Source organism: Schistocerca americana, chromosome 1 (genome assembly GCF_021461395.2).
Source record: "Schistocerca americana isolate TAMUIC-IGC-003095 chromosome 1, iqSchAmer2.1, whole genome shotgun sequence".
Classification (NCBI taxonomy): domain Eukaryota; kingdom Metazoa; phylum Arthropoda; class Insecta; order Orthoptera; family Acrididae; genus Schistocerca; species Schistocerca americana.
The window spans coordinates 971,548,150-971,575,670 of NC_060119.1; the positions used below are offsets into that span (position 1 = coordinate 971,548,150).

The window sequence follows — 27,521 nt, forward strand, 5'->3', positions numbered from 1 at the left end:
GTGAAAAAATGCCGCATGTTTTATGAATTTTGAATTTGTTGCTTCTTTGCCACTATCTCAATTGGCAACATATTTTGCAGACAGCATCCCTGTACATCTTTGAATGTAGCTACAAAACTATATCATTTTACGATACGTAGGCGATATAACGTAGAATATAGCGAGGTGTAAGAAACTACCGCACCATGAACGACGTTTTAATTCATTATTCCTTTACTGCTGACTCTATTTACAGTATATTCCGCAGACAGTAGTCTCGTATACCACTGGATGTACCTGTAAAATTATATCATTGTAAAACACGTAGTTCGGGAGATTTGATGTCATAAACATAGAGTAGCATGAAAATGAAACTGTAGGGCGAGATTCTCTGAAGATACAGTAGAAATACGTGTACAAATACGTGTGGAAAAAGTTAAATGAGGGCAAAGACACAGGTAAAAGTCTCTGGAACAATTGCTGCCGAACATAGTACACATACAGATGGGTCCAAAAAAATGCATCCACTGTTTAAAAGTCCATAACTGGCAAACTAATTGACGGAGTTGTCTCTTCTTTGGTAGTGTAATAGTTTGCAGCTCCGGCAATCGCCACACAAGCGTTGTATTGCGTTGTTTTGTTTTGTCTGATGACAGTTGCCTGATAGTCAGTGTTTTGTTCTTAGTTGCACCTAGTTACTCGAGTAAACATGGCTGGCGCACGGCTTAAATTCGATGAAAGGAAGTCAGTTTTGATGTGGTATTTTAACTACGAAAACATTAATGTGGTTCAACGGCAATGGCGAAATTAGTATCAAACAGAGCTACCGACACGTTTAACGATTCGTCACATTCGAGACAAATTTGAAGTAGTAGGCTGTGTTAAAGATGTACACAAACAACGATCTGGACGACCTGTAACAGTAACAAGTCCAGCCAACTCCCGTCGTGTGTGACAACAATTCACTTGCTCATCACAGAAGTTTGTGAGACAGTGTACCCGTGAAACTGGAGTGAGTCGCTCAAGCGTTCGGAGAATTTTGAAGACAGAAAAGTGGAAGTGCTACCTCCCACGATTGCTACACACAATGAACGAGGACGACCCAGATCGTAGAATGGAGTACTGCGAGTGGTTTACTAACACACAGTTCAAACTCAATGATACAGTAAATCGCCACAATTGCATCTACTGGGCCGCCGAAAATCCGAACATCCATGTAGACAAAGCCGTGAATTTTCCAGGAGTAAATGTGTGGTATGGCTTGTCTTACCAGGGCTTGATTGGGCCAATCTTCTTTGACGGCACAGATACTGGTGAGGTGTACCTTAAAAACCTTCAGACATCCACTTTACCTACCATCCGAGACTTGTATGGAGACGGAAGAGTTTACTTTCAACAAGATGGTTCCCCAGCCCCCTACCAAAATCGTGTTAGGGCGTATCTCGACGAAAATCTACCAGGAAGATGGATAGGCCGTAGAGGTGCTGTGGAATATCCATCATGTTCCCCAGACCTGACTCCTCTGGACTTTTGGCTGTGGGGAACCCTAAAGGACGTCGTTTATCGACAAAAGCCACACACATTGGATGAAATTCGAGAATCCGTCATACTTTCATATGCAAATATCCAACTCAACAAGTTGCAGTCAGTAGTTCGTGCTGCTGTTCGGCGGCATCGTTTGTGTGTGGATGTTAATGGTGACCATTTCGAACACCTACAGTGGTATCTTTAAGTTGGACTTTAAAGCCAGACTTTCACCAAAAATGAGACAACTCTGTCAATTAGTTTGCAAGTTATGGACTTATAAACAGTGGATACATTTTCTTGGACTCCTCTGTATTTGTTACGATCAGGAAAGGAATACGGTGGTGGAGGAAACACCAGCATTATATTGGACTGGTGGTTATAACGTGGAGAGAAAAAGAGGGAGGAGGAGATGGACTTGAATAGAGGGGGAATGAGGGGACAGAAACAGATTAGGAGAGGGGGAGAGAGGGATAAATTAACACAGAGAAGCTAGATGAGGGCATGGACAGAAGAAGAGAAGAGGTGGTACTGTTCAAAGAATGGGGGAGTGGAAGAGATGGCTGAAAAAGGGGGAACGAAGAGATGAACACTTGGATGGGGTAGGAAGAGATGGATGGGGAGATGAGTAGAAGATGATGGAAAGCGAGAAGGGTAGAGGGATATGGACAGACAGCTGGGGGGGTGGAAATCGACAGAGAAAGGAAAGGTGGGGGAGGAAGAGATGAACAGCAAAAGGGTTTGAGGAAGAGAAGGTCAGGGAAAATGGAGGAGTAGATGGACCGAGAGAGTGCAGGAGGAGATGAGCAGGGAGTGGAGGAGGTGAAGATGGACACCAATAGGAGGGAGGGAAACAGATAGATAAAGGGGAGCAGATGGACAGAAAGAGGGATAGGAGGAAGTGGAAAGATAGAGAGGAAGGAGGAGATGGGCAGAAGTTGAAGGACTGAAGAGATGAACAGAGAGAGGGGTTGGAACAGATGGACAGAGAGGGGGGGAAAGGAGGGTGTGGGCTGAGATGGAGGGAGGGGGGGGGGCGTGAAGTAAAAGAAGATTGTAAAAAATACATAGCTGGGCAACGCCAGGTACTCAGCTAGCACATTTTAATCGACAACCGTATAGCACTCACTATGCGATATATGGGAAGTAAATAGGTGTTACCAACTCGGTAGATTAAACCATCAGTAACGGTGGCAACTAAGGCAGCACATTTTACGATGTACTTCGGGAGGAATAACACCGACTAGTACTGAAAGTACTTACATTCACAGCGGAACATACTTTAAACTATTTCTAATTAATGAATAGTGCATATTTAACTACCACGATGTCAATGATTTGCTGTAAAGAGTTAATATATTGTATTTCAGTTGCAAGCTCTAGTTGGAGCCTTAATGGACTAATACAGATCACTTAAAAACACATAAAATTTATGAAGACTAGGCATTTCGAATGAATTTATTGTTCACTGCATTTACTGTGCTAGTCAAACTTAGCCACTTTGACAGGATACGTTAACTGCGTCTGGCTTTGAGACATTTTTCGAACAAGGCAGGCTGTATTATTCTGGTCGTCAGGTGATTAAAAACTTTCATGCTATACGGAGATAATATAGGTACTACATTCCATTGCTGGAATCGGAATCCAAGTCCTTAATGCGATGCCCTGTATCTAATGTCCCTTAGTCAAAAGTCTCCTTAACATCACACCACAAAGATTTCCGTAAGGACAGATCTACGAGCTTCTTTCAGGATTCAACTCATGTTAACAGAAAAGTTTTAACTTTTGTTGGTAGAAAAGCTAGAGTTTAACCCTCCACTATCATGTGACCATAAGAAGCTCAGCACTAACTGATCTGAACCCGAAATATGTAGGAAATTCGTCGTACAGATATTGTCTGATACCTTCCTGATGTTTATTTAATGACTGAGAAAACTAAAACTAAATTACTATGATAAGTATGCCGAGTACGTAGTGTTTCACGTGTAGCTCTCGCTAAAACGAGATGCAGAATAACAAATCTTTCATAACGCGTAGAGTGGACGCAACCTGTCATAATCACATATCACGGAGTGAAATACACAATTCCACAAAAGAGAGGCTTATTTCTCTGATCGCTATCTTCTACGCTAATATGTGTTATCTGTTATGCTCATGCAGATAATAATTCTTAACCCTTAGAGTCACGTATTATCGTTTGAGATCAATAAGGGTTTCATCTTACCTCTCCCGTTCGTAGTTAAATAGTCCGTACGCCTGTTGGTGTAATACACTAATACACTCAATGTTGCGGGTTTGTGATGTGCCTATATGCATGGCAGACACCGGAACTGCGAAGCAAGAGCACCGTGTAATTAGTCTTTCTACGTCCATCCTTGTAATAGAGATTACAAGGACTTCGGCTGTTCAACGAGAAATCTGAAGCCGTTACTTTTGCATGTAATTAATTTACGCGTCCTGTTTGTCTTTGCGTTACACCATCTCCATTCCCCTTGATCAGTGTCAATTGGGAGGAATCCAAACTTGGCCGAACAAGTCATAACAGGAGCCAGTATTATAGAACCGGTGTCCGTACATCTCTGGTTTATACGACACTATCTCTTCGTACATCAACTGTGAGTCAGAGGGATTCTCAAACCTGAGTGAGGATGACTGCTATCTGAAATTTGCTCTAAATTATTCGTTCGTTAGGAAACGTCTTAAATCGGATCACTAACGGCCCTTCCTGTTTAGTTTTGCTTCGTTTTTGACGGTCTCAATACTATCCGTATACGAATAAGCTCTGATTCTAAAAATTTCAATGTCTGTGGAAACTTAAACAGTAACATCCGGCTAAAACCAGTTAAAAACTTCCCTGCCACCACCTGTCGAGACCAGAATTTTGCGGGCAATGCGTATGAGAGGCACTTGACGGATTCCCCCTGATATGACGAGGTGCAATTCTAGCTTTTCGGAAAACTATGAGATTTATGTTTCACGAAGGCGTGAATATAGTCGGGTAGCACAGTAGCCCTCAGAAATCCCAGTATTGATCTTTGGCTGAGCAAACGCTGACACACCACGCTCGTGGCCACGCTCCGCTGAATAGGGTCTTCGAACATGAGAAGCCACTTCGGACCGAGCTGGTTAATAAGGGCGCTCTAAGGAGCTCGTGCTGGAGGCTGCCACAGACTGCGATGTTTCCCCCATATCGATAAATGAATAACAGGAAGTAATGCATCAGCAATAAATAATTTTAGAATAGTACATAGAAACAGCACTATGCCAAGACGGAATACGTCAAAGTGTGTACACTGCGAAAGATGGGAAACCAAATCTTAGTGACTTGTTTACAAATTGTATTGACACCGTGAAACCACTGTGCTCTTTGCAAAATTGCGATATGTATTAGAGAAGATAATGGATACTGATGAATGAATGGAGAGCAGTCTACACGACATGTAAGTAGTGACGAATATAACACAAATATTGAAAAATATATCCATTTCAAGTTCCGGCTCATCAGAGAAATGGTCAATAGAATACAAGCGTGATCTTAAACTTGAATTTTTAAATGGTAAACAATAGTGAAGCCTTGTTTCTTACCTTTTATGTACAAGAATGTTGTAGCACCGTAAATAAATTTTAACACAGGCAGAATAATGCAGTATGACGGCCATGTTTGCAGTATACTTCTTACTTGTGGAAAGATCACTGATGCGTTGGAAGTGACATAGCAGCAACATAGCCTGAGGAGTGAAGGTGGCTGGTGGCTGTGAAGGTGTGATGACAATTTAATAGTGACACCATTTACTAACAACAATTCAACTGAGCAAGATCTTTGAACTATTAAGTTTCTCTTAAAGCAGTTATTTTAAAGAAGAACAGCAATACAAACAAAATCCTACTGGTTCAAAATTAATAATAATAAATCGCAAAATAATAGTACAAAAATGTTCAGTAACTAAGTGTGGAGGTAAATCACTCTGCCCGTATGTCAAAAGTCTCGCAAACATTTAGTAGTTCTAAATCAAGAATATTCGGAATCCTCAATTAGACAATAATCTGCAATTTGCAACCCACGTTGCGTTCACTTCATATGCAGATGTGAAAGTACATCTTGTGGAATGAAAATCACAAACAGTTGTATGTAAGAATCTTTATTTGGAACCAGAAACGTTTTCGCAGCTTAAAGTCAAATCTTTTGGTGGGTGTATAAAATACGCATATGAGACCCGAATCTGGTGATGGATAAGAGACTCAGCATTCACTGTCCACAAAATATTAATAACAAGCGATGATGGAGGAACCATTTGGCCTATTTAATATTTTACAGTACGCTTACTTGGCGTCTCATTGTTACCTGGACAGTGAATGCTAGATCTGGCATCCATTTCCACATTTGGATCTGAAGAGGTTGAAAAACCGGCCAACCAGTTGCAAACAAATTATTTACTTAGCCTTTACCTAGGTTTCGATGTTCCTAAAATTATCTTCTTCAGAAAGAGTGGGAAGTGTTACGCCACATGGCGGTAAATTACATTAGCGGAAGCTAATCGCCATGGGGTGTAACAAGGCCCCTTCTGAAGTACTAGATAGTTTTAGAAATACCGAAACCTAGATCAAGTGTTAAGTAAATCTTTGGTTTGCAACTGATTGGCTCATTTTTTTAACCTCTTAAAATTTATACATTTGCTGTTTCGCAACCCAGTTTAAGATTTTGACATTTGGATCTCATATGACATAATTTACATACCCATCAGAAGTCATGGCTTTAAGCTATGAAACCGGTTGTGGTTCCATATAGATGATCTTGCATTCATGTGTTTGCAGTTTAAATTCCGAAAGATGAATCGGCAGTTTAACGCTGAAACTCTAACCTAAGAGGTATAAAATAATATTACCATTAAAATATAACTTACACCGAATGAGTACAACATTACCAACTAGGTAAACCGCTGTAGGGGTGCCGAGCAGGGGTGTCTCGATCGTATTGTGTAGCCTGTAGAGTGTCTTTCGGTGCTAATAAAACTTGATTACAAGTTAACATTTATTTGTTCAGATTTAAAGTTCAGTAAGCAGCCAATGCGAAGTGCATTAATGTTAGGGCATGGTTACTTGGATATTGTCATCTCAGGAACGCTAAGCAGAGTGTGCTGGAACGTCTAATACATGGATATCAGGTGCTAAACTGCAGTAATCATTGAACAATGATCATTGAATGAAGCACTTCGGTACAAGTACCATTGATCCTAATAACTAACTGACTCAGAGATGGAAACCTACAGTATTTACGGAGACGAGTGGGAGGTAATGATGTGAGGCTCCGTTTGTTATGGCCAAATGTATCTCACTTCTTTGCTAGTGATCAGAGGTACTCGTTCCACTGCGTTTGCTTAACAATTCGTTATGGGATTTTACCTGCCTTGCCGAGTCTATGGAATGTTTTATGGCATACAATGTAAAGCTTGTTGCTTCACGTAACAAGAGCTAACCAATATATCTTGGTCTCACTCCCTCTCTCTACAGGTTGACATTTTGCTGAATGTGTAACTTATGCCTGGTGATTGATGCCAATGTAGGAACTCGTGCTTATGTACGTGATTGGCAGAGCCGATTGTATCTTTCTGCTGCATATCTTCACCATCTCTGCCTGGTGTTGGTTGTAGCTGTGCTAGCGTGAACTTACGAAAAATTTTAATTTCTTCTCCTTTTCTACTCTGTGAAATATGCCTACGATACCAACTTAATCCGAAATATTTCATTAATTGAAAACCTTCCTAACACACACACACACGCACACACACACACACATGCCATACATCAGTATGAATAACATCAGATCGTAAGACTATGACAACTTAACGGAGTTAAGCTGAAAAATAATATAACACCAAACTCAAAACATAAGATTTGAACAACAATTTTTTAGCGATTCAAACACGATTTTGCACTAACAAATTCCTACCACAAACAAATCTGACACGACAATAGTAGTTATCTGTTCTTAACACAAAATAGTGGTTATCACTGCAACAAAACTGATTTAGATCCAACGTCAACTGAACACTCACACGTAATAGTACCAAAGTGGTAATCAATGCCGCCTATGCAGGTGATAGTAACTGTATTGACACCTCTCGTTATTTCATAACCTGACCAAAAATCTGTACACGTCAGAAAATAATTCCAACAATTCTCCTCTGTAATGCTGAAATAACCACAAGTCATCCAAAATGAGTAATGCAGCTCCCTCAGAGATCCGGTTACCGTAGAACAGAAGTTCAGCTGTAAATATGTTATCCTCTTCTCTATTGGGTTGGTTAAAAGTGCGCCACGAACAACAGGAATAAGATCCACAATCCATCCGCAATTACTTTCAAATAAATCTTTTGCAGTCATTTATTTCTGAAAATCATGCAACACAAGCTCCATAAAGATCACGTTTGGAAAATGCAAAAGTGTAATATATATCAACAGTCCAATTTAAATACTGTGACATGTGGGACTAAACTGGGCAGATATGTTCACTCTTCTAACGATATTGTGTCTGCATTCGCCTGTATTAAATAGTGAGCAATCAGCAACACAACCTCAAAATACAGCTGGATTGGTATCCACGAAGGTAAGCCACGAAATTCACAACAGCTGCACACCACAATGTTTGGCAGCTTTCTTGAGTAATGCTGTGTATTGGGCTTATTACACAAATCACAGCCACATCTGTGTGCTCCAGACACAGTATTCTCAGTAACCATCAAAACACCATTCTGCCCACTCCTCGCATGTTTGGCGCAGCACTCTCAGCTTCACAGACATATGTGTCCACACTAGGCTGCACCACTTCAGACACAATGAAAACGTTGGCTACCCAGTCCCTCTAGATTGTGAGGCCGTCACTACATGGTGTCAGCAACCATCCAATATCACAAGTTGCCAGCATTGTATCAGCCCTCGTCACCCAGGATTACCCTCCCCCAGACAATGGGGTTCTGCTCCCTAACAGCAGCAGACGGTAATGTAAAATCTGCCACCCTATTCTCTTTGCATATGGGGCCGATTACTTGTGTCATCAGTTCCCAAAGGTTAATCTTCCCCAAGGTGCAGGCTGCATGATTCAGCGTCTCTGCTGTTTAGTCACACAACTTTAAAATACAACTAAACCAATCCACACACACACTATGCACTGCGCCCTCCATGGAACCGGTGCTGCACATGACACTCCGCCGCTGCCTACAGTTCCAGCGTTCAAGATTCGGCTGGACCGCTGTCACACTCAGAACTTCATAATGCTGCCGCACTCGTCGACTCGCCGTTGTGCTGTCTGAACTGTTGTGATGCCTTGCAAGCCATCTGCTGCTGTACAGGCATCATCAGCCTTTGCGAACCTTGCCAAACGGGATACAATTACAGCACAATGAAAACGTTTATGTACTTTTAATCTAATAAACTCATCAGGAACAAAAGGTCCCCGCTGTTATGAGCATAAAGACGCGAATTTCTCAAGAACGGCTGATCTACCAAAACTGGGAGCAGCCTGTCAGCTTTTTGACCTAGAACATAGTATTTGACACATCCTCAACTTGGACTGTCAAGTGATGGGCGCAGTTGTTAACATAATGGACTTCTAATCAGAGAATGCAATGGGAAGATATTGTTCCAGATATTCAGATTGAGATATCTGGTGATTTCCCGAAACCATTTAAGATGTATGCCGACATGTCTTCTATGGAAATGCTGGAGACCGCCCTTGCATTAAGACCCGTGGTCTAGGGGTAACGACTTTGATTCATAATCAAACGTCTTCGGTCCCGGGTTCGATCCCCGCCACTGCCCAAATTTTGATAAGAAATAATCAGCATTGGCGGCCGAAGACTTCCGGCATAAGGGGTCAGCCTCATTCTGCCAACGGCCTTGTCAAAGTGGGCAGAGGGGTGGATAGAGGTTCAGGGCACTCTCTTGTCCTAGGGGTGGGAAATTGCCCCTAAAGGCGGAAGAATCACCAATGATCAACGACATGAGGATGCAGAAGGCAATGGAAACCACTACATTAAAGACACGTAACGTGTATCCACAGGACATGTGGCCTGTAACTGAAAAAGTGTCATGATGGTCTCTCCATTGGCAAAAGATTCCGGAATAGTCCCCCATTCGGATCTCCGGGAGGGGAGTGCCAAGGGGGAGGTTACCATGAGAAAAAGATTGAATAATCAACGGAAGGATAACGTTCTACGAGTAGGGGCGTGGAATGTCAGAAGCTTGAACGTGGTAGGGAAACTAGAAAATCTGAAAAGGGTTCAAATGGCTCTGAGTACTATGGGACTAAACTGCTGTGGTCATTAGTCCCCTAGAACTTAGAACTACTTAAACCTAACTAACCTAAGGACATCACACACATCCATGCCCGAGGCAAGATTCGAACCTGCGACCGTAGCAGTCGCAAAGTTCCTGACTGCGCGCCTAGAACCGCGAGACCACCGCGGCCGGCTCTGAAAAGGGAAATGCAAAGGCTCAATCTAGATATAGTGAAGTGAAGTGGAAGGAGGACAAGGATTTCTGGTCAGATGAGTATCGGGTAATATCAACAGCAGCAGAAAATGGCATAACAGGTGTAGGATTCGTTATGAATAGAAAGGTAGGGCAGAGGGTGTGTTACTGTGAACAGTTCAGTGAGCGGGTTGTTCTAATCAGAATCGACAGCAGAGCAACTCCGACAACGATAGTTCAGGTATACATGCCGACGTCGCAAGCTTAAGATGTACAGATAGAGAAAGTGTATGAGGATATTGAAAGGGTAATGCAGTATGTAAAGGGGGACGAAAATCTAATAGTCGTGGGCGACTGGAACGCAGTTGTAGGGGAAGGAGTGGAAGAAAAGGTTACAGGAGAATATGGGCTTGGGACAAGGAATGAAAGAGGAGAAAGACTAATTGAGTTCTGTAACCAGTTTCAGCTATTAATAGCGAATACCCTGTTCAAGAATCACAAGAGGCGGAGGTATACTTGGAAAAGGCCGGGAGATACAGGAAGATTTCAATTAGATTACATCATGGTCAGACAGTGATTCCGAAATCAGGTACTGGATTGTAAGGCGTACCCAGGAGCAGATATAGACTCAGATCACAAAATAGTAGTGATGAAGAGTAGGCTGAAGTTCAAGACATTCGTCGGGAAGAATCAATACGCAAAGAAGTGGGATACGGAAGTACTAAGGAATGACGAGATACGTGTGAAGTTCTCTAACGCTATAGATACAGCAATAAGGAATAGCGCAGTAGGCAGTAGAGTTGAAGAGGAATGGACAGCTCTAAAAAGGGCCATCACAGATGTTGGGAAGGAAAACATAGGTACAAAGAAGGTAGCTGCGAAGAAACCATGGGTAACAGAAGAAATACTTCAGTTGATTGATGAAAGGAGGAAGTACAAACATGTTCCGGGAAAATCAGGAATACAGAAATACAAGTCGCTGAGGAATGAAATAAATAGGAAGTGCAGGGAAGCTAAGACGAAATGGCTGCAACAAAAATGTGAAGACATCGAAAAAGATATGATTGTCGGAAGGACAGACTCAGCATACAGGAAAGTCAAAACAACCTTTGGTGACATTAAAAGCAACGGTGGTAACATTATGAGTGCAACGGGAATTCCACTGTTAAATGCAGAGGAGAGAGCAGATAGGTGGAAAGAATACGTTGAAAGCCTCTATGAGGGTGAAGATTTGTCTGATGTAATACAAGAAGAAACAGGAGTCGATTTAGAAGAGATAGGGGATCCAATATTAGAATCGGAATTTAGAAGAGCTTTGGAGGACTTACGGTCAAATAAGTCAGAAGGGATAGATAACATTCCATCAGAATTTCTAAAATCATTGGGGGTAGTGGCAATAAAACGAGTATTCACGTTGGTGTGTAGAATATATGATTCCGGCGACATACCATCTGACTTTCGGAAAAGCATCATCCACGCATTTCCGAAGACGGCAAGAGCCGACAAGTGCGAGAATTGTCGCACAATCAGCTTAACAGCTCATGCATCGAAGCTGCTTACAAGAATAATATACAGAAGAATGGAAAAGAAAATTGAGAATGCGCTAGGTGACGATCCGTTAGGCTTTAGGAAAAGTAAAGGGACGAGAGAGGCAATTCTGACGTTACGGCTAATAATGGAAGCAAGGCTAAAGAAAAATCAGGACACTTTCATAGGATTTGTCGACTTGGCAAAAGCGTTCGACAATATAAAATGGTGCAAGCTGTTCGAGATTCTGAAAAAAGTTGGGGTAAGCTATAAGGAGAGACGGGTCATATACAATATGCACAACAACAAAGAGGGAATAATAAGAGTGGACGATCAAGAACGAAGTGCTCATATTAAGAAGGGTGTAAGACAAGGCTGTAGCCTTTCGCCCCTACTCTTCAATCTGTACATCGAGGAAGCAATGATGGAAATAAAAGAAAAGTTCAGGAGTGGAATTAAAATACATGGTAAAAGGATATCAATGATACGATTCGCTGATGACATTGCTATCAAAATGGTTGAAATGGCTCTGAGCACTATGGGACTCAACTGCTGTGGTCATTAGTCACCTAGAACTTAGAACTACTGAAACCTAACTAACCTAAGGACATCACAAACATCCATGCCCGAGGCAGGATTCGAACCTGAGACATTGCTATCCTGAGTGGAAGTGAAGAAGAATTAAATGATCTGCTGAACGGAATGAACAGTCTAATGAGTACACAGTATGGTTTGACAGTAAATCGGAGAAAGACGAAGGTAATGAGAAGTAGTAGAAATGAGAACAGCGAGAAACTTAACATCAGGATTGATGGTCACGAAGTCAATGAAGTTAAGGAATTCTGCTACGTAGGCAGTAAAATAACCAATGACGGACGGAGCAAGAAGGACATCAAAAGCAGACTCGCTATGGCAGAAAGGGCATTTCTGGCCAAGAGAAGTCTACTGATATCAAATACCGGCCTTAATTTGAGGAAGAAATTTCTGACGATGTACGTCTGGAGTACAGCATTGTATGGTAATGAAACATGGACTGTGGGAAAACCAGAACAGAAGAGAATCGAAGCATTTGAGATGTGGTGCTATAGACGAATGTTGAAAATTAGGTGGACTGATAAGGTAAGGAATGAGGAGGTGCTACGCAGAATCGGAGAGGAAAAGAATATGTGGAAAACACTGATAAGGAGAAGGGACAGGATGATAGGACATCTGCTAAGACATGAGGGAATGACTTCCATGGTACTAGAGGGAGCTGTAGAGGGCAAAAACTGTAGAGGAAGACAGAGATTGGAATACGTCAAGCAAATAATTGAGGACGTAGGTTGCAAGTGCTACTCTGAGATGAAGAGGTTAGCACAAGCAAGGAATTCGTGGCGGGCCGCATCAAACCAGTCATTAGACTGATGACCCAAAAAAAATAATCTACTGACGTCAGTAGCTATGGAATGCTGTACCTCAGTCTTCTCTCCTTCACAATCTGCAGCAACAGCTGAGGTAGTAGACTCGTGTAACGATTGTAGCATGTTCTGTCAACAACGTGGCATGATTGGCAACAAACGCTGTAGTGAATTACAATAGTGCTGTGAAAGGTAAACTTGAGGGTACATTGACTTGATACTGGTAACACCCGTTGCGGCTCCTTGTTTCTAGTGTTATGCTCAAGTTCGACGTCAGAGAGACTAAAAATATCAATGGTTTAACGTGCTATCTTTATTCTCGCGATAACTGTTCAATATGGTCAGATGTATACATTGGTTTTTTAGAAAATGAAACTTTCCTTTATCGGCCAATCACAGTGATATTCACGCATGAGTAGTTGCATTATACGCTCTATTTATCCCTAGTATTTTAGAGTGTATCGTGGCAGTTACTGCATGAGACAATGCAGGAGTTTGTGCATCGCTTTAGTCATTTAACAATCATCTACCAGCCATGTCAAGGTGGGTTGTGCTGAGAAATAACTAGCAAAAACAAATAAATTACATATATTTTATGATAAGTAATCAGTTCAAGGAAAGTGGAATGACAATACCATCAAGCCATAAAAGATTAAATCTTCGAGTCAGATAGGGGAAGGAGTTTCAAGTTTCGCTGGGATTGGGTTTGGAGAGCGTGAAATTGTAAAGTTAGGGGAATGTGTTGGTAAAATCACATTGGTGTGTCATGGTTGGTAATGTCAGATACATGATTAGGTGGCTGATGTCAGTCTTGTGGAAAGTATCAGGTGTTTAATGTATGATATGTTTAATGTATAAGAACAATTGAGGATGTAAACGTATAGGTTTTAAGTGGAGGAGGGTAGACGGATATGGCAAACAAGCTGGAGTTAAACATTTTCGAAGAAGTGAAAGAATTTAGGTGGACCGAATATCCATGTGACATTGGTGTCTGTGAGTGTGTTAAAGGAATGCTAGTTGGACTAGATAATAGATTTATCACTTCACTCTACTACAGAATATTTGTGATATGGTTAGTAGGTGAAGTTTTCGCGTTAGTTTGTGGTTGTGGAGCTCGACAGGACAGATACAAATGGTGAGGTGGTTGTCACGACTGCAGAGCCCTGCTTTCGTTCTACAATTTTTGCATGTGTCTTGGAAGATTTGAAGTCGAAGAGCCAATGGTTAATAGTGAGTTGAAATCGTTGCGCTTTCTGGACGGTGCATATGAGACTTGGAAGGCGGTAATCAAGTTTAAATGGTCTAAGCGAATAGAGGGTTTATCCATATCGGTAGTAGAGTTAGGATTAATCCTTCAGGCATCCCCTTGTGGAATGGAAGGTGCGGAAATAGATGCTGTTTATGGGTTTCACTGGACACACAGTTGGATAGAAGGAATGCAAGATGATGTTCTCAATATATTGGGAGTGCAAAATGAGTCTAGAATTTGAGAAGGAAACAGTAATGCCAAATATGACCGTATTCCTTGTCTCCTTTGAGAAACACAGAGTGGACAGATTTACACTTATTAAGTAAGTGAGGTAAGAGGTGAGTAAGAGACGCTTAATCATCGTCGGAGAATGGTGAGGAGCCGCACAGTTGACTTGGAGGGGTAGGTGCACTTCAGATGCAAATGGATTCTTGTGGATCTGATAGTTGGAAATAACTGTCCCTCTAAATGGGAGACAACAGACGAGCAACCACACTATCGAGAACCTCCTTCTTGCGGCAGGATGCAGAAGTCATCGTACTATACGTATGATTCTCTCCTCACTGTAGCCGGCCGGTGTGGCAGAGCAGTTCTAGGCGCTTCAGTCTGGAGCCACCCGGCCGCTAAGGTCGCAGGTTCGAATCCTGCCTTGGGCATGGATGTGTGTGATGTCCTTTGGTTAGTTAGGTTAAAGTAGTTCTAAGTTCTACGGGACTGATGACCTCAGATGTTAAGTCCCATAGTGCTCAGATCCATTTGAACCTTTCCTCACTGTATGACACTGAGAGCTGAGATTGGCGTAGGTAATTGTGCACACGAACCATGATATGCTGAACTGATGAGCCGCGACGCTAGCGAAGCGTACGAGCGCGTCGAGATTCACGTGAGTCTCTGAATGCCATCGTCCAAAAGGAAAACACTAATAGGTTTGCGTGGGGTAAATTGGCTCCATTGATGTGTGTATCAATGTCGGTCACTATCGAACGATATACAAATCTAGTCGCTAATCATGTGCATCCGTTTGGTTGCCTACAGAATTATGGAGGTGAATTATATCTTATTAGACATCCTTAACACTCGAACTGTGTTAGATATTTTGAGGAAGACCAAACGAGTGCACGGGTGTAATATGACGATCCTCAGTTTGATTACTCGTCATTCCCGGTAGTACCTAACGAAAGACTCAATTTATTGCTCCTGGTCTCTATTACATAGACGGCATACCACAAACAGAACATAGACAGCCAAATGCTAGACATTAAAGGCTTCACGACAAACGAAATATTGACCTTGGTCACGACGACACTACATAGTATCTGCTAGGATGGCCTAATTCTAGAAACTCTTTCTAGCCGTTAATGGGCCATCATTCATTCAATTTTCACTTTCAATTCAGTTTCAATTTAGTGTCACGAATTTTTGGCCTTTTATCTAGAAACTCTAATCAGATCGGACACATTAAATAATTATGATGACATACAAGGAATGATTTTATGTATCCAGTACTAAATTATGTTAACTGCTTATATTTAAGTGGAAATAAAAAATGAAATTGAATAAAATTATCAGTTAAAAAAAACATAAAATAAATATGAATAACTCAAGTTTTAAATGAATAGCTCCCAACTTATATTATTAGATACGTTACGGACAGTCTCGGATGAACTCGAGATTTGCAACCAACTACAACTGAACGTACTTCTAAACCCATTGCTGTTATACTACTCTACATTGCACTCGCTCTGGTATGGGCGTGTCTCGGCAATCCTCGAGTCTGGACATGCCTGTGTGGGTGACCATAGCATTGTCTCTTCCTTTCTTTTATTTTCTTAGTGTTTCTTGCTTATTTGTATATTATACATATTCTAAAGTTTCTCTTAGTTAAATATTTATGTGCCTATCATTGTCTATAACGGAGGAAACGCTTTTTGTGATCTGTCGACGTTATTTTATTATCCAGAGCGTCCATATGATATTACAGAATCAAAGTAATGCAGCTGCCTTTTAGATATTCTATGCGCAGTCACATTAACTGTAACCGAAAAGTGTAGGTCACTTACAATTGTCTGCAGATTGCAGTCAAATTGTCTGCACTCTCTCTACCTGAAGAATAGGGCAACTGAAAACGGCAAGTTCAGCGGAACCTTCCTTTCCACATTCAAGGAGTGGTGTCTTACTACATCCCACTCGACGAAACTTTTGAGATATGGACCGTGAGCTGTTAATAGGTCCACCATACCTCTAGTAGGGGCAATGTCGCCCAATTGGAGCCTATTTCTGATGCTTGGAACTACATTTAAACCCTCCTTACTGTGCTTCCACTGTTTCAGTCAGACTGCCATTCATGTAACTTCCATGTTCGTAAATGTAGGTTTGCGTGGGGTAAATTGGTTCCATTGATGTGTATATCAATGTCGGTCACTATCGAACGATATACAAATCTAGTCTCTAATCATGTGCATCCGTTTGGTTGCCTACAGAATTCAGTAATATGATTTTCTATGATCCGGTACACACGATCATACTGTTCAAGCCCCAACTAATACATCGCTGCCCTGTAACGTACTACGATGTCCATCGAACATACTAGCTAAAGTCGTGAGCTGTTGAAAAACTTCCCATAGCTTCAACCATAATAAACCTGTAAGCGACAGCTTCTCCTATCGATCCGCCAAATTAATTTTAGTTGAACACTGTCCTTCCAAGTAATCAGCGAGGCACCTGCACCACAATACCTTAGGCGAGAGAGAGCATATTCACAGACAAAATGACGTGATGTTTGCGCCCGCAGGAGGCGTCGTGTCCTACTCGATCCCAGAGGACACGGTGGCGGTGTCGCAGGAGCTGTCGGACGCCACGTACGACGGGGAGCACCGCGGCGGCATGCTGGTCGGTGGGCTCGGCCGCCTCGTGGACGGACAGCTGGGCGCCGACAACTTCCGCATCGACGTCGGATACGGCAGAGGTCTGAACTCTCACTCTCCACATTGTTGTCTCCTTTTCCGTCTCTACTTTACGGGTTATTGGACTCGCCAATGATAAGTGTATGCTTGTTGTCTACAATGATGACACAAAACATTATGACCAGTGCTCAAAAGCCAGAACGAACGCTACCAGGTCGCGGTGCTGGCACGTTACACAGTAAGGAAGTTATATAAAATGAGCAGAGACGCCGGCCGGGGTGGCCGAGCGGTTCTAGGCGCTACAGTCTGGAACCGCGCGACCGCTACGGTCGCAGGTTCGAATCCTGTCTCTGGCATGGATGTGTGTGATGTCTTTAGGTTAGTTAGGTTTAAGTAGTTCTAAGTTCTAGGGGACTGATGACCTTACAAGTTGAGTCCCATAGTGCTCAGAGCCATTTGAACCATTTTGAGCTGAGACAAATGGAAACTTATTATAGCAATGCTACGATAGGTACCGCAAATGGTAAAGTACGCTAACACATACGACTTCAAGAAATGGAAGATTCTCATCGTTACAGTGCCTGGGAGAAAATATTTCGCAAACGGCAAGAGTGCTGGCTGTTAGCGTGCTACCGTTGTAAGTATCTGTGCAAAGTAGCTGAAGGTCAGTAAAACCACGACTGGCGACGAGGTGCAGGATCCCCGCGCTTCATCACACAACGTGAAAGTCTGTTCTATGAAGCAGAATAGGTGGCAAAGTGTGGAAGATCAGACACGGAGTATAGTGCTGGAGCAGGATCAAGCGTTTCGGAACACATCGTTCAGTGAACACTGTTGAACATAGGGATCTGCCGCAGGTGATTGCTGTGTGTTCTAATACGACATCAATTACGATTGAAATGCGAACGGGATCATCGAAACTCGACGGTGGATCAGTGAAAACAAGTGTCGCAGTCGGATGAATCACGTTTCTTGTTATACCATGTCGATAGTCGTGTCCCAATAGGCAGCCATCAAGTAGAACATCTGCTCGAGACAAGCATCGCGCCACCGACGCAGCTCCGTGATGGAAGTATTTTGCTATTGTGGCTTCCATGGGAGCTGTGGTAGTAATCAAAGGCACCATGATAGCTGTGGAATAGGTGAACAACAACGCGGAACACTTGGATCGTTTCATGATTGATGTCTTCCCCGCTGGCGACGGAATCTTCCAGCAGGATGAATGTCTCTGTGAGCAGAATCGTGTGACAGTGGTTTTGCGCGATGACAGTGAACTTACGTTGACATCTTGTTGGCAATATTAGCCTGATCTCAACCAGATTGAGTATTTCTTGGACTCTGAAGGGGCACCAGGTCGGCGTAATTTACAAGAATTGCAAGACCTGAGCGTAGACGTATGGTGCCACATGCCTCCAGAAACTATCAGTGATTTGTAGAATTTACGCGACGGAGAATCCCGGCTGTACGGATTAACACAGTATTAAGCATGTGATCTGAAAGTTTTGTGCCATCATTTTCTTCTGGGTGGACACCAAAGCCTCAATAAATTAGGAGAAAGATACCATTCTACATATTTTGTATTTTAAAACTTTACTTCATAAGCACTTCTAGGTTATAGAGTAGCTCTTTATAAAATGCATCTGTAACAGATGTGAATACAGAATCCTCAACCGTAAGTGGCGTACCATGCCTAATAGTGGATAGTTGTCAAAGTGCGCAAATACAAGTCACAGGATCTATGTTTGACGAGGATGATATATATACACATCCGTTATAGTTGCACCTGAGCCGCACTCGAATATGACAGTACATAAGGACGTTCAGTTTTAAAATTCACCCTAGTGGGCCGAAAATGAAGTCTGCTGGGCCAATGTCTCCCATCAAAATCTGAGTCTTCTGTGAATTTCGAATTCTTTTCATAACAGCGCTATAGTTCCTAATATCACGTCAGACCTCGTTTTCTGCTGCGTAGTGCATCTAATCGACGTGCCATGGACTCAATAAGTCGTTGGAACTCCCCAGCAGAAATACTGAACCATGCTACTTCTGTAGCACTCCATAATTACGAAAGGGTTGCCAGTGCATGATTTTGTGCTCGAATTGACATCTCCATAAGGTCCCAAAAGTTCGATGGGATTCATCTTGGGCCATCTGGGTGGCGAAACATTCGTTCGAATTGTTCAGAATTTTCTTCAAACCACTAGTTAAAAACTGTTACCCAGTGAAATGGCGCATTCACATTCATAAAAGTTCCATTGTTGTTTGGCAACATGAAGTCCATTAACGGCTTCAGCCGCGAGGGGGTAGCCGCGCGCTCTCAGGCCGCTTGTCACGGTCCGTGCGGCTCCCCCCTTCGGAAGTTCGAGTCCTCCCTCGGGAATGGGTGTGTGTGTGTTGTCCATAGCGAAAGTTAGTTTAAGTTAGATTAAGTAGTGTGTGAGCTTAGTGACCGATGACCTTCGCGGTTTGGTTCCGTAAGACCTTAGCAGAAATTTCCAAATGACTTCAGATGGTCTCCAAGTTACCGAACGTAACCATTTCAGTCAATGATCGGTTCAGTTGTTCCAGAGGATCCATTTCATTCCATGTAAACACAGCCCACACCATTATGGAGCTACCACCAGCTTGCACAGTTCCTTGTTGACACTTGGATCCATGACTTCATGGGGTCTACGCCACACTAGAACCCTACCTTCAGCTCTTACCAACGGAAGTCGGGATTCAGCCGACGAGGCCACGGTTTTCAGTCGTCTAGGGTCCAGTCGATATGGTCACGGGCTCAGGACAGACGCTGTAGGTGATGTCGTGCTGTTAACAACGGTACTCAGTCGGTCGTCTGCTGCTATGGCCCATTAACGCCAAATTTCACCGCACTATGCTAACGGATACGTTCCTCGTACGTTCCACATCGATTATTGAGGTTATTTCACGGAATGTTGCATGTGTGTTAGTACTGACAACTTCACGCAAACGCCGCAGCTTTTAGTCTTTTTAATGAAGGCTGTTGAGCACTACGTTCTCCCTGCTGAAAGATATTGACTGGAATTTGCTATTCTTGGCACACTCTTGGCACTGTGGATCTCGGAATAGGGAATTCCGTAACGATTTCAGCAGAGAAATTTCCAATACATCTAGTTCCAACCACTATTCGCTCTTCAAAGTCTATTAATTCATGTCATGCGACCATAATCACAACGGAAACCTTTTCACATGAATCACCTTAATACGAATTACAGCTCCAACAATGCAGTGCCCTTTTATACATTTTGTGAGCGATACAACCGCCATCTGTATAAGTGCATTTCGCTATCCCATGACTTTTGTCACCTCAGTGTATTTTAACTGCTCGTACGCCATGTACTACACGGTCAGCAAAACGTCACATTTTCGTGGGAGCAGGAGAATCTGTATACGTGCATGTCGCTATCCCATGACTTTTGTGACCTCAGTGTATTTTAACTGCTCGTACACCATGTACTACACGGTCAGCAAAACGTCACATTTTCGTGGGAGCAGGAGAATCTGTATACGTGCATGTCGCTATCCCATGACTTTTGTGACCTCAGTGTATTTTAACTGCTCGTACACCATGTACTACACGGTCAGCAAAACGTCACATTTTCGTGGGAGCAGGAGAATCTGTATACGTGCATGTCGCTATGCCATGACTTTTGTCACCTCAGTGTATTTTAACTGCTCCTACACCATGTACTACACGGTCAGCAAAACTTCACATTTTTGTGGGAGCAAAAGAATCTGTGGAAATTGGATAACTTTGGACCGGTCCCCTCTCGCCATTCTTCACCAGGAAACGGCGCAATAGCAGCACTCTAGTAAGCACTATGAACGCAGTGGTGATTAATTGTGGTATAATGCATGCCCTGTGAACAGCAGACGGGACTATTCTCCCCTCCCACTGCAGCATGATTACGCTCCCAGCATATTTTGTGGAGTGAGTCAAGTAGTATTATGCGAGAAAGTACCGTACCTCTACACTGCTTGAATTCTTGTCATTGTGTCGGGGGTAGATTCATAAGCATCTGTTTTGGAAGTAGACGTTTTACAGCTGCACGCTTCAATTTTGATTTATTTCTCTAGGTGATTTTAGTTTGCAGCGACCAGCTGTGACGCCGGTTCAGTCTGATAACTTGTCTCAGAGCAGACGTAAGTGCCTCAAAGTGGGTTACAACCCCAAAATTACTGGGTAATCGGTTAAGTGTTGTTTAGATTAATAAGAGCATACGTAATTTTAACTTAGTTTAATGAAAATACGTTATTATTAGTACGGCAATGCGATTACTCGAAGGTTTTCGCCGAATCGTTCAACAACTGGACAGTACATTACGATTGCAATTTTCAATGTTTCACATTAAATGTATAGGCATGATATATAGGAAATGAATAGATGATTGAAGTGTAGGCTATTTCCCATTCAGCGCTGGCAAAACTTGAAGATGTATGGAGATAGCCGGAACCAGAATATCAGCTAGATATATTTACATAAGAAGTGACGCATTACATTTCTTTCTTTTGTTTCATTATTTACCTTGATGTATATTCTATATATCTAATTATATTTTCTTTATACATACTTATTACTGAGTTATATTTTTTAGTTTAATAGCTTAATATTGCATTATTGGAGTTAAGAAAAAAAGACTGCAGTTACGTAGAGAATATTCAATGGGCTATCTACTTCAGAAACAAAGGGGAACATGTATTATGACGTCACAAATATATAAATACACTATCAACTATATAGACACTTAAATAATATGTAATAATATGGCTGAGGAGAGTCCATTTTAAGAATAAAAACTTTATCAGCTACGGACTACTCACTAAAATTGTTCCTAAAAAGTAATGTACATGATAATGAGAAATACAGTAATGAGCCTAGTAAATATTTATGAAAGAGCAGTATGTTAAATTACGCTGTTCTACTTGAGTTAAGTATGAGTATTATACTGCTTTTGTTGATAATTCAATGCCATATTACGTTCAATTGTTAGAGAGCGTCCATTAAACGTTTAACGTCACGTGTAGCTTATAGCATGGAAAGAACCTTTCCTTATTCAGACTTTTGTCGGTGGAGGGCTTAATAGCCGTCTGTATATATACCGAATCTGATTAAGCTGATGTGCAGTTTTCGGGGGTATTTAAGAACAATTACATCGGAGTAAACGAACTGAAATGTCAACATTTTAAACATGGCTGATTACTGGGTAATCGGTAACAGCGACTGTTAAAAATCTTCACGGTAAATGATAACAGCCAAACAGTTGCAGGATAAAGATTCATTTAAGTCCTTGACCACGGTTACGGTACATCTAAATATACCTTCATCAGAATCAAAAATACACCTGAACAGGAAGACGCCTTCATTAGCGAAAAAATAGCAACATAACTAAGACAGAAGAAAAGACAAACACTTATAGCTTTAAGCAACCATAAAATTACCAAAGTATTACAAGCACAAAAACTTTGAGTCACTTAGTAAAATCACATCCGGCAGTGGAGATGCATAAAACAATCGTGCCAAAGGCGTCACCAGTAGTTAAGATTAAAATATCACCTACATCTGTAGAGCATAATTATGAAAGATGGTCGATACAAACGCGGCATTCCTTCAGTACTTAGCCTGTGAACTAGAATGAAGAGGGTGTGGGAGCACTAGGGCAGACAGTTCCACCGAGAGAGGGCACTTGTGATATGCGCGAGACACTCGCGCACATTAAAACCCGGGATACATACTCATGCGCGAGTGTTATTTGTGTTGCGTATGATATGAAGTTATGGAATAATGGAAAACCACATGAAAGGTATGTTCTTAAGACATTGTAATGATGGCTCACGAACGTGATCAATAGACCAGTGTATGTACAGACCATCATCAAAAGCGTAACAGACTATCACACTATGTCACTCTGCAGGTAGGTGTAGTTCTTAAACACGGTGTATAACCAGCTCTTTTCCCCTGGTAAGCTAAATTCTGACAACGAATATTCTTTCCATCACTAGAATTCCAACCGACTACTTATGAACCGATAGCTACTAAAAATTGGAAATTTGTGGTAAGGTCTTACGGGACCAAACTGCTGAGGTCATTGGTCCCTAAGCGCACACAGCACTTAAACCAACTAACTTACGCTAAGGACAACACACACACCCATGCCCGAGGGAGGACTGGAACCGCCGACGCGGAGAGTCGCGCGGACCGTGACAAGGTGCCTCAGAGTGCTCGGGAGAGCTACGACACAAGTGTTGCATTTCGTTTACTGTTTGGTTTTCAGGTAACATACTCATTATAGTAAAACACGAATATCTTTCTCTTAGATTTGGAAAACTGATTTACAGCCCGCAGATGGAGGAATGTCGTCGGTCTACGGGAGCGTGCTATTTGGGAAAATGATCACCAACTCCAGCAAAAGAAGATCAAAACTGGCGACAGGAAAACAGGAGTCCAAGCTGTTGCGTGCACGTAACATAGCGTCAACAAACGTGGTCATTAAATGTCATGTCTTATAGTGTTACGGCCGTTACATGAGAATTGCTTCACCGTGGGTGTTGGCGACCGTAAATAATGCTGGCCTTTCTCCCGTAACAGGTAACGCCTGGGTTGGCTGGACTAACGAATCTTTCCCCAGCGGCTACGTTGACCTCGTATTCGAGTTCGACCAAGTGCGTAACTTCAGCGCTGTGCAGATCTTTGCCAACAACTTCTTCCTCAGAGATGTTCAGGTTCGTATAAATATGCACGTTACTTTGCAACTAATTTTCATAGGCCCTAAGCAACTCTATGTAGATATCATTTCATGTGCCAGAATTATAAGGATCGGCAGCACACCCGATTAAAAATCAATAGTAAATTGCTTTCATTATTCATTTCGAGAAGTGGAATACGAATTTTTGCTTAACTGTAGAACTGGGAGTGGTACAGCTGTTGAATAAAAAAGTATTCTATGTACGACAGGCGAAGGAAAGAAAATAATAGAAAGAGTCCTCCTTAGACAGGGTATTGGTGTAGAACAGGGGGACAAAACGTTTGTGTGGAACACAGCTCTGGACGCAAGTGAAACGTGAATGATGCGAACATCTGGTGAGGAGAAACAGTAAGAGTTTTATATGTGGCTCTACGCAATAATGTTCATAATTGATAAATCAGATGCAAAAGAGGAGATGCGATATTAAATGAGCAAAGATACAGGTCTACCGAAGACCGTCCCCAGAGGAGGGATAAAATTAGTAGTACATGTCATACTACAACTGAGGTTACTTAATGTAGCACTATAATGAGCACTAGAGAGCGAAATTTATACCAGCACAAAATAGCACTAAAATGCGGAACAGCCCATAGTGGGTGTGAGATGTGGTAGACATGAAAATCTTAGCATTACATTATTGCAGTGCTTGTGTATAATACGATGAAGCACGGCGTCAAGCCAGTGGAAAGAATTAATGATTAAATGAGAAGAAAAACATGATCTAAAAATATCCATCTTATCCTTTGTCTGTTCATTGTCAAGTCAGTGACGCTGACAGTGACACCTGCAATTTAAGTAAAATTACAGATTCAGTTCCAGCTAAATAGATAGTCTACGTCTTTCTTCCTTATGGGGAGTTTTCACCAGCGTGTTCACAGGTAAAATACTTTATATTACTACGATATCGCAGTAATGGGCCAGGGAGGAGACCTCACTTACTGAAGTCAAATGTCCACGTTCCAAGTGCATTTTATAATGTATCGCATCATATCATACATTTCTGGCACGAGGGTTCGTAAGGAAAATATGAGAAAATAGAATTCCTCAACAAGCAGCCATAATTGGCTACACAGACTAATGTATGGAACACGTTTCATCACACTCATTCCCTAGAAAATATCTCTTACGACTAAAAGCAAGATTTCGGACGCACCGATTGCAGACGTCTTCGGGTAGTGGACACTTTCCTTTTATGTTTCAAAGCCAGCTTCACCTCGAAGCTTCAGTAACATCTCCTCCAGGTCGAATTGCAGCTAACATCGTATTTCTTCCCAGCGTCTTCCTGCAGGGCAAAAAAATATTATTTTCTTATTTGCAGCCAAATTAACGCAACAGTAGTACTTTAATTTTCTTTTAATTTCCACAAACAGTTTCTGGCCTCAAGGCCATTTTCCAGTGGCTCTCTGAACGATATTAAAAACCAAATACAATGGAATAGATTGCAACAAAAATAATAAAAAGTCAGACAACAAGTAACGTTGCACGATAACAAGAAAGTAACAAAAAACATCGTAAAAAAACAAACATTTAAATTAAATAATATTTCTATGGCAACTCGATCACTAACATAATCAAAACAGCTTAGTAAAATAAGTAATCCATAATTTAAGAAAATAATAAATAGTACCTGAAATTACATGACTGTCGTAGTAACAGTACACATACTGGTGAGATCTGTGAAATGGTACTTAAATGGGGGAGTGGCAGGCTACAATGATCCATATGATGGACAACAAATTAATTATTTTCTCATTGTTCTACGCTAATGTCAAATTTACATTAACACCGGAGACATTAGAAAGTAAAGACTCTTACTGGATCACGTTGAAATTCTTCTGTTGCAAATAATTCAGTGTGTTTCAAAAACATCCACCTGATATCACAAGAGGATACGTCCTATACGAATTTTAACTTTGGCTTAGGAGTACAAGGTTTATATCTACAAAAAACTCTCCTGTTTTACAGGGGCATGTCTTATACATAAATGCGAAACCTAGGGGTGCATTTTACAGTTACATTTAGCAAAAAATTTTCACTTAGCTATCAGAAGTGTTCAACACGACCTTCAGTGGACGCACAACAAACCAGCAGATGATTATCAAATTCGTTCCATGCTCTTGTGATCATGTCTGCAGTTACTGCATTCACTGCTCTTTCTATACGACGTCGCAGCTCGCTCAAAATTGCTGGAAGGAGAGACGTATACACAGTGTAGTGCCGTAATGTCAGCGAAACTCACACCGAAATGCCTTAACTTAACTGCACATTTTGATATGGAGGAGCTAAACACCTTTTTATAAATGTATTAACCACATTTCGACTCGCTTCTCATTAATCAAGCGGGCCTATCAGGAAAAGGTAGGTGACATGCACCAAGCGGAATATTTATTTTGGATGTGTAAGTTAAAATTTACTAATTGTTTCTTTCTTCATTCATATGATGGGTGTAATTTTGTGAAATCGAAGAATCTGTTCGAAAAACGTTGTACCTCACCTCCAGCTGTGTCCACAGCAGTGTATTATCATTAATAATAACGCATGATATGCTTAGGCTATCGTACATATAGCATAGAGAGCTGCATGAGACCAGTCTTTGGACTGAAGATCACAGCAACACATCGTACAAATAGCGGATGTCCTTCTAGGACCTCGTTAAAATCGAAGTACGCAAAATAGAACGCATTTGGCAAATGCAGTTTTTAGTTTAGTGGTTCCGTTATCCTCCAGTGTACAATTTTTGTTGTGTCACCGTATCGAATAACAATACACATCTCGCTGAGTCATTGCCATATGTCGTATAAAAGGTGTTCCTCTTCCCGTCGGGAACAACAGGTTGCCTCCATGTCGTATAGGTGTTCCGGCGGGCTCTGGTGTCCTTCAGCGTGGGCGGGCAGGTGTTTCCGGGCCGGCCCATCAGCTTCACGTACATGCCGGACATGGTGCTGGAGAATGCGCGCTACGTCACCATCCGGCTGCATGGCCGTCTGGGCCGCTTCGTCAGATTGCGGCTCCTCTTCGCCGCCCGCTGGATCATGATCAGCGAGGTCACCTTCGATTCAGGTCAGCCTTCTGAAGTCAATGCAATAATGCTACATTCTAGACATTTAATTTTATTACTGTTGCTGTACTCGTGACACCGCAGAGGGGTGACAATCCACAAAATATTGACTTCAGTGACAACGGCCACGAAAGCCTGATGACTGTCTCTTTCCGAAGTATGACCATGAGCTGCAAGTTGCACGTCCCCTGGGCATACTGTGTTGCGATGTCTCTCTTGTCCAGCAATCTGTTGTCCACGGGTCGTGATAGCACTTCGCCAGTATCCTCTGCCTACATCCCAGCTGTTGTCATGAGTCAAATCGTCAGAGCCAGTCAAACTATCCTATGATCATTTCATTATGTAGTCCATCAGGAAGAACGCATGCCTACCCTTCTTGCCATACAATTTTTTCCTGGGTCTATATCGTCACCACTCTTTTTGTTCTCCATGTCGCTGCACTACAGCCAACGGTACGATTTGTTGGTATTTTGCTCTCGCGTCCCTCATTCCAATATATCGATCTCTTTCCGAAGTACGACCATGAGTTGCAGGCGCACGTCCCCTGGGCATACTGTGTTCCGATGTCCAGCTGAAGAGTTCCATTAAAGTTGTGTATATCTAATAGTAATACTTCGTTTTCTTCATATGGCAACAAGCATCCGTTCACAGCGT

At 42.1% G+C, this 27,521-nt stretch overlaps 1 protein-coding gene across 1 annotated transcript in view; it reads left to right on the forward strand.

Moving 5' to 3' along the window:
- The window catches only part of LOC124548268 (discoidin domain-containing receptor tyrosine kinase B-like), a 302,795-nt gene that overhangs the window by 195,813 nt on the left and 79,461 nt on the right, over nt 1–27,521 (forward strand). Inside the window, exons 6-8 of the mRNA XM_047125163.1 lie at nt 16,934–17,107; nt 23,653–23,786; nt 26,662–26,869. Coding sequence (XP_046981119.1) covers nt 16,934–17,107; nt 23,653–23,786; nt 26,662–26,869 — 516 coding nt within the window. The remainder of the gene's footprint in view (nt 1–16,933; nt 17,108–23,652; nt 23,787–26,661; nt 26,870–27,521) is intronic.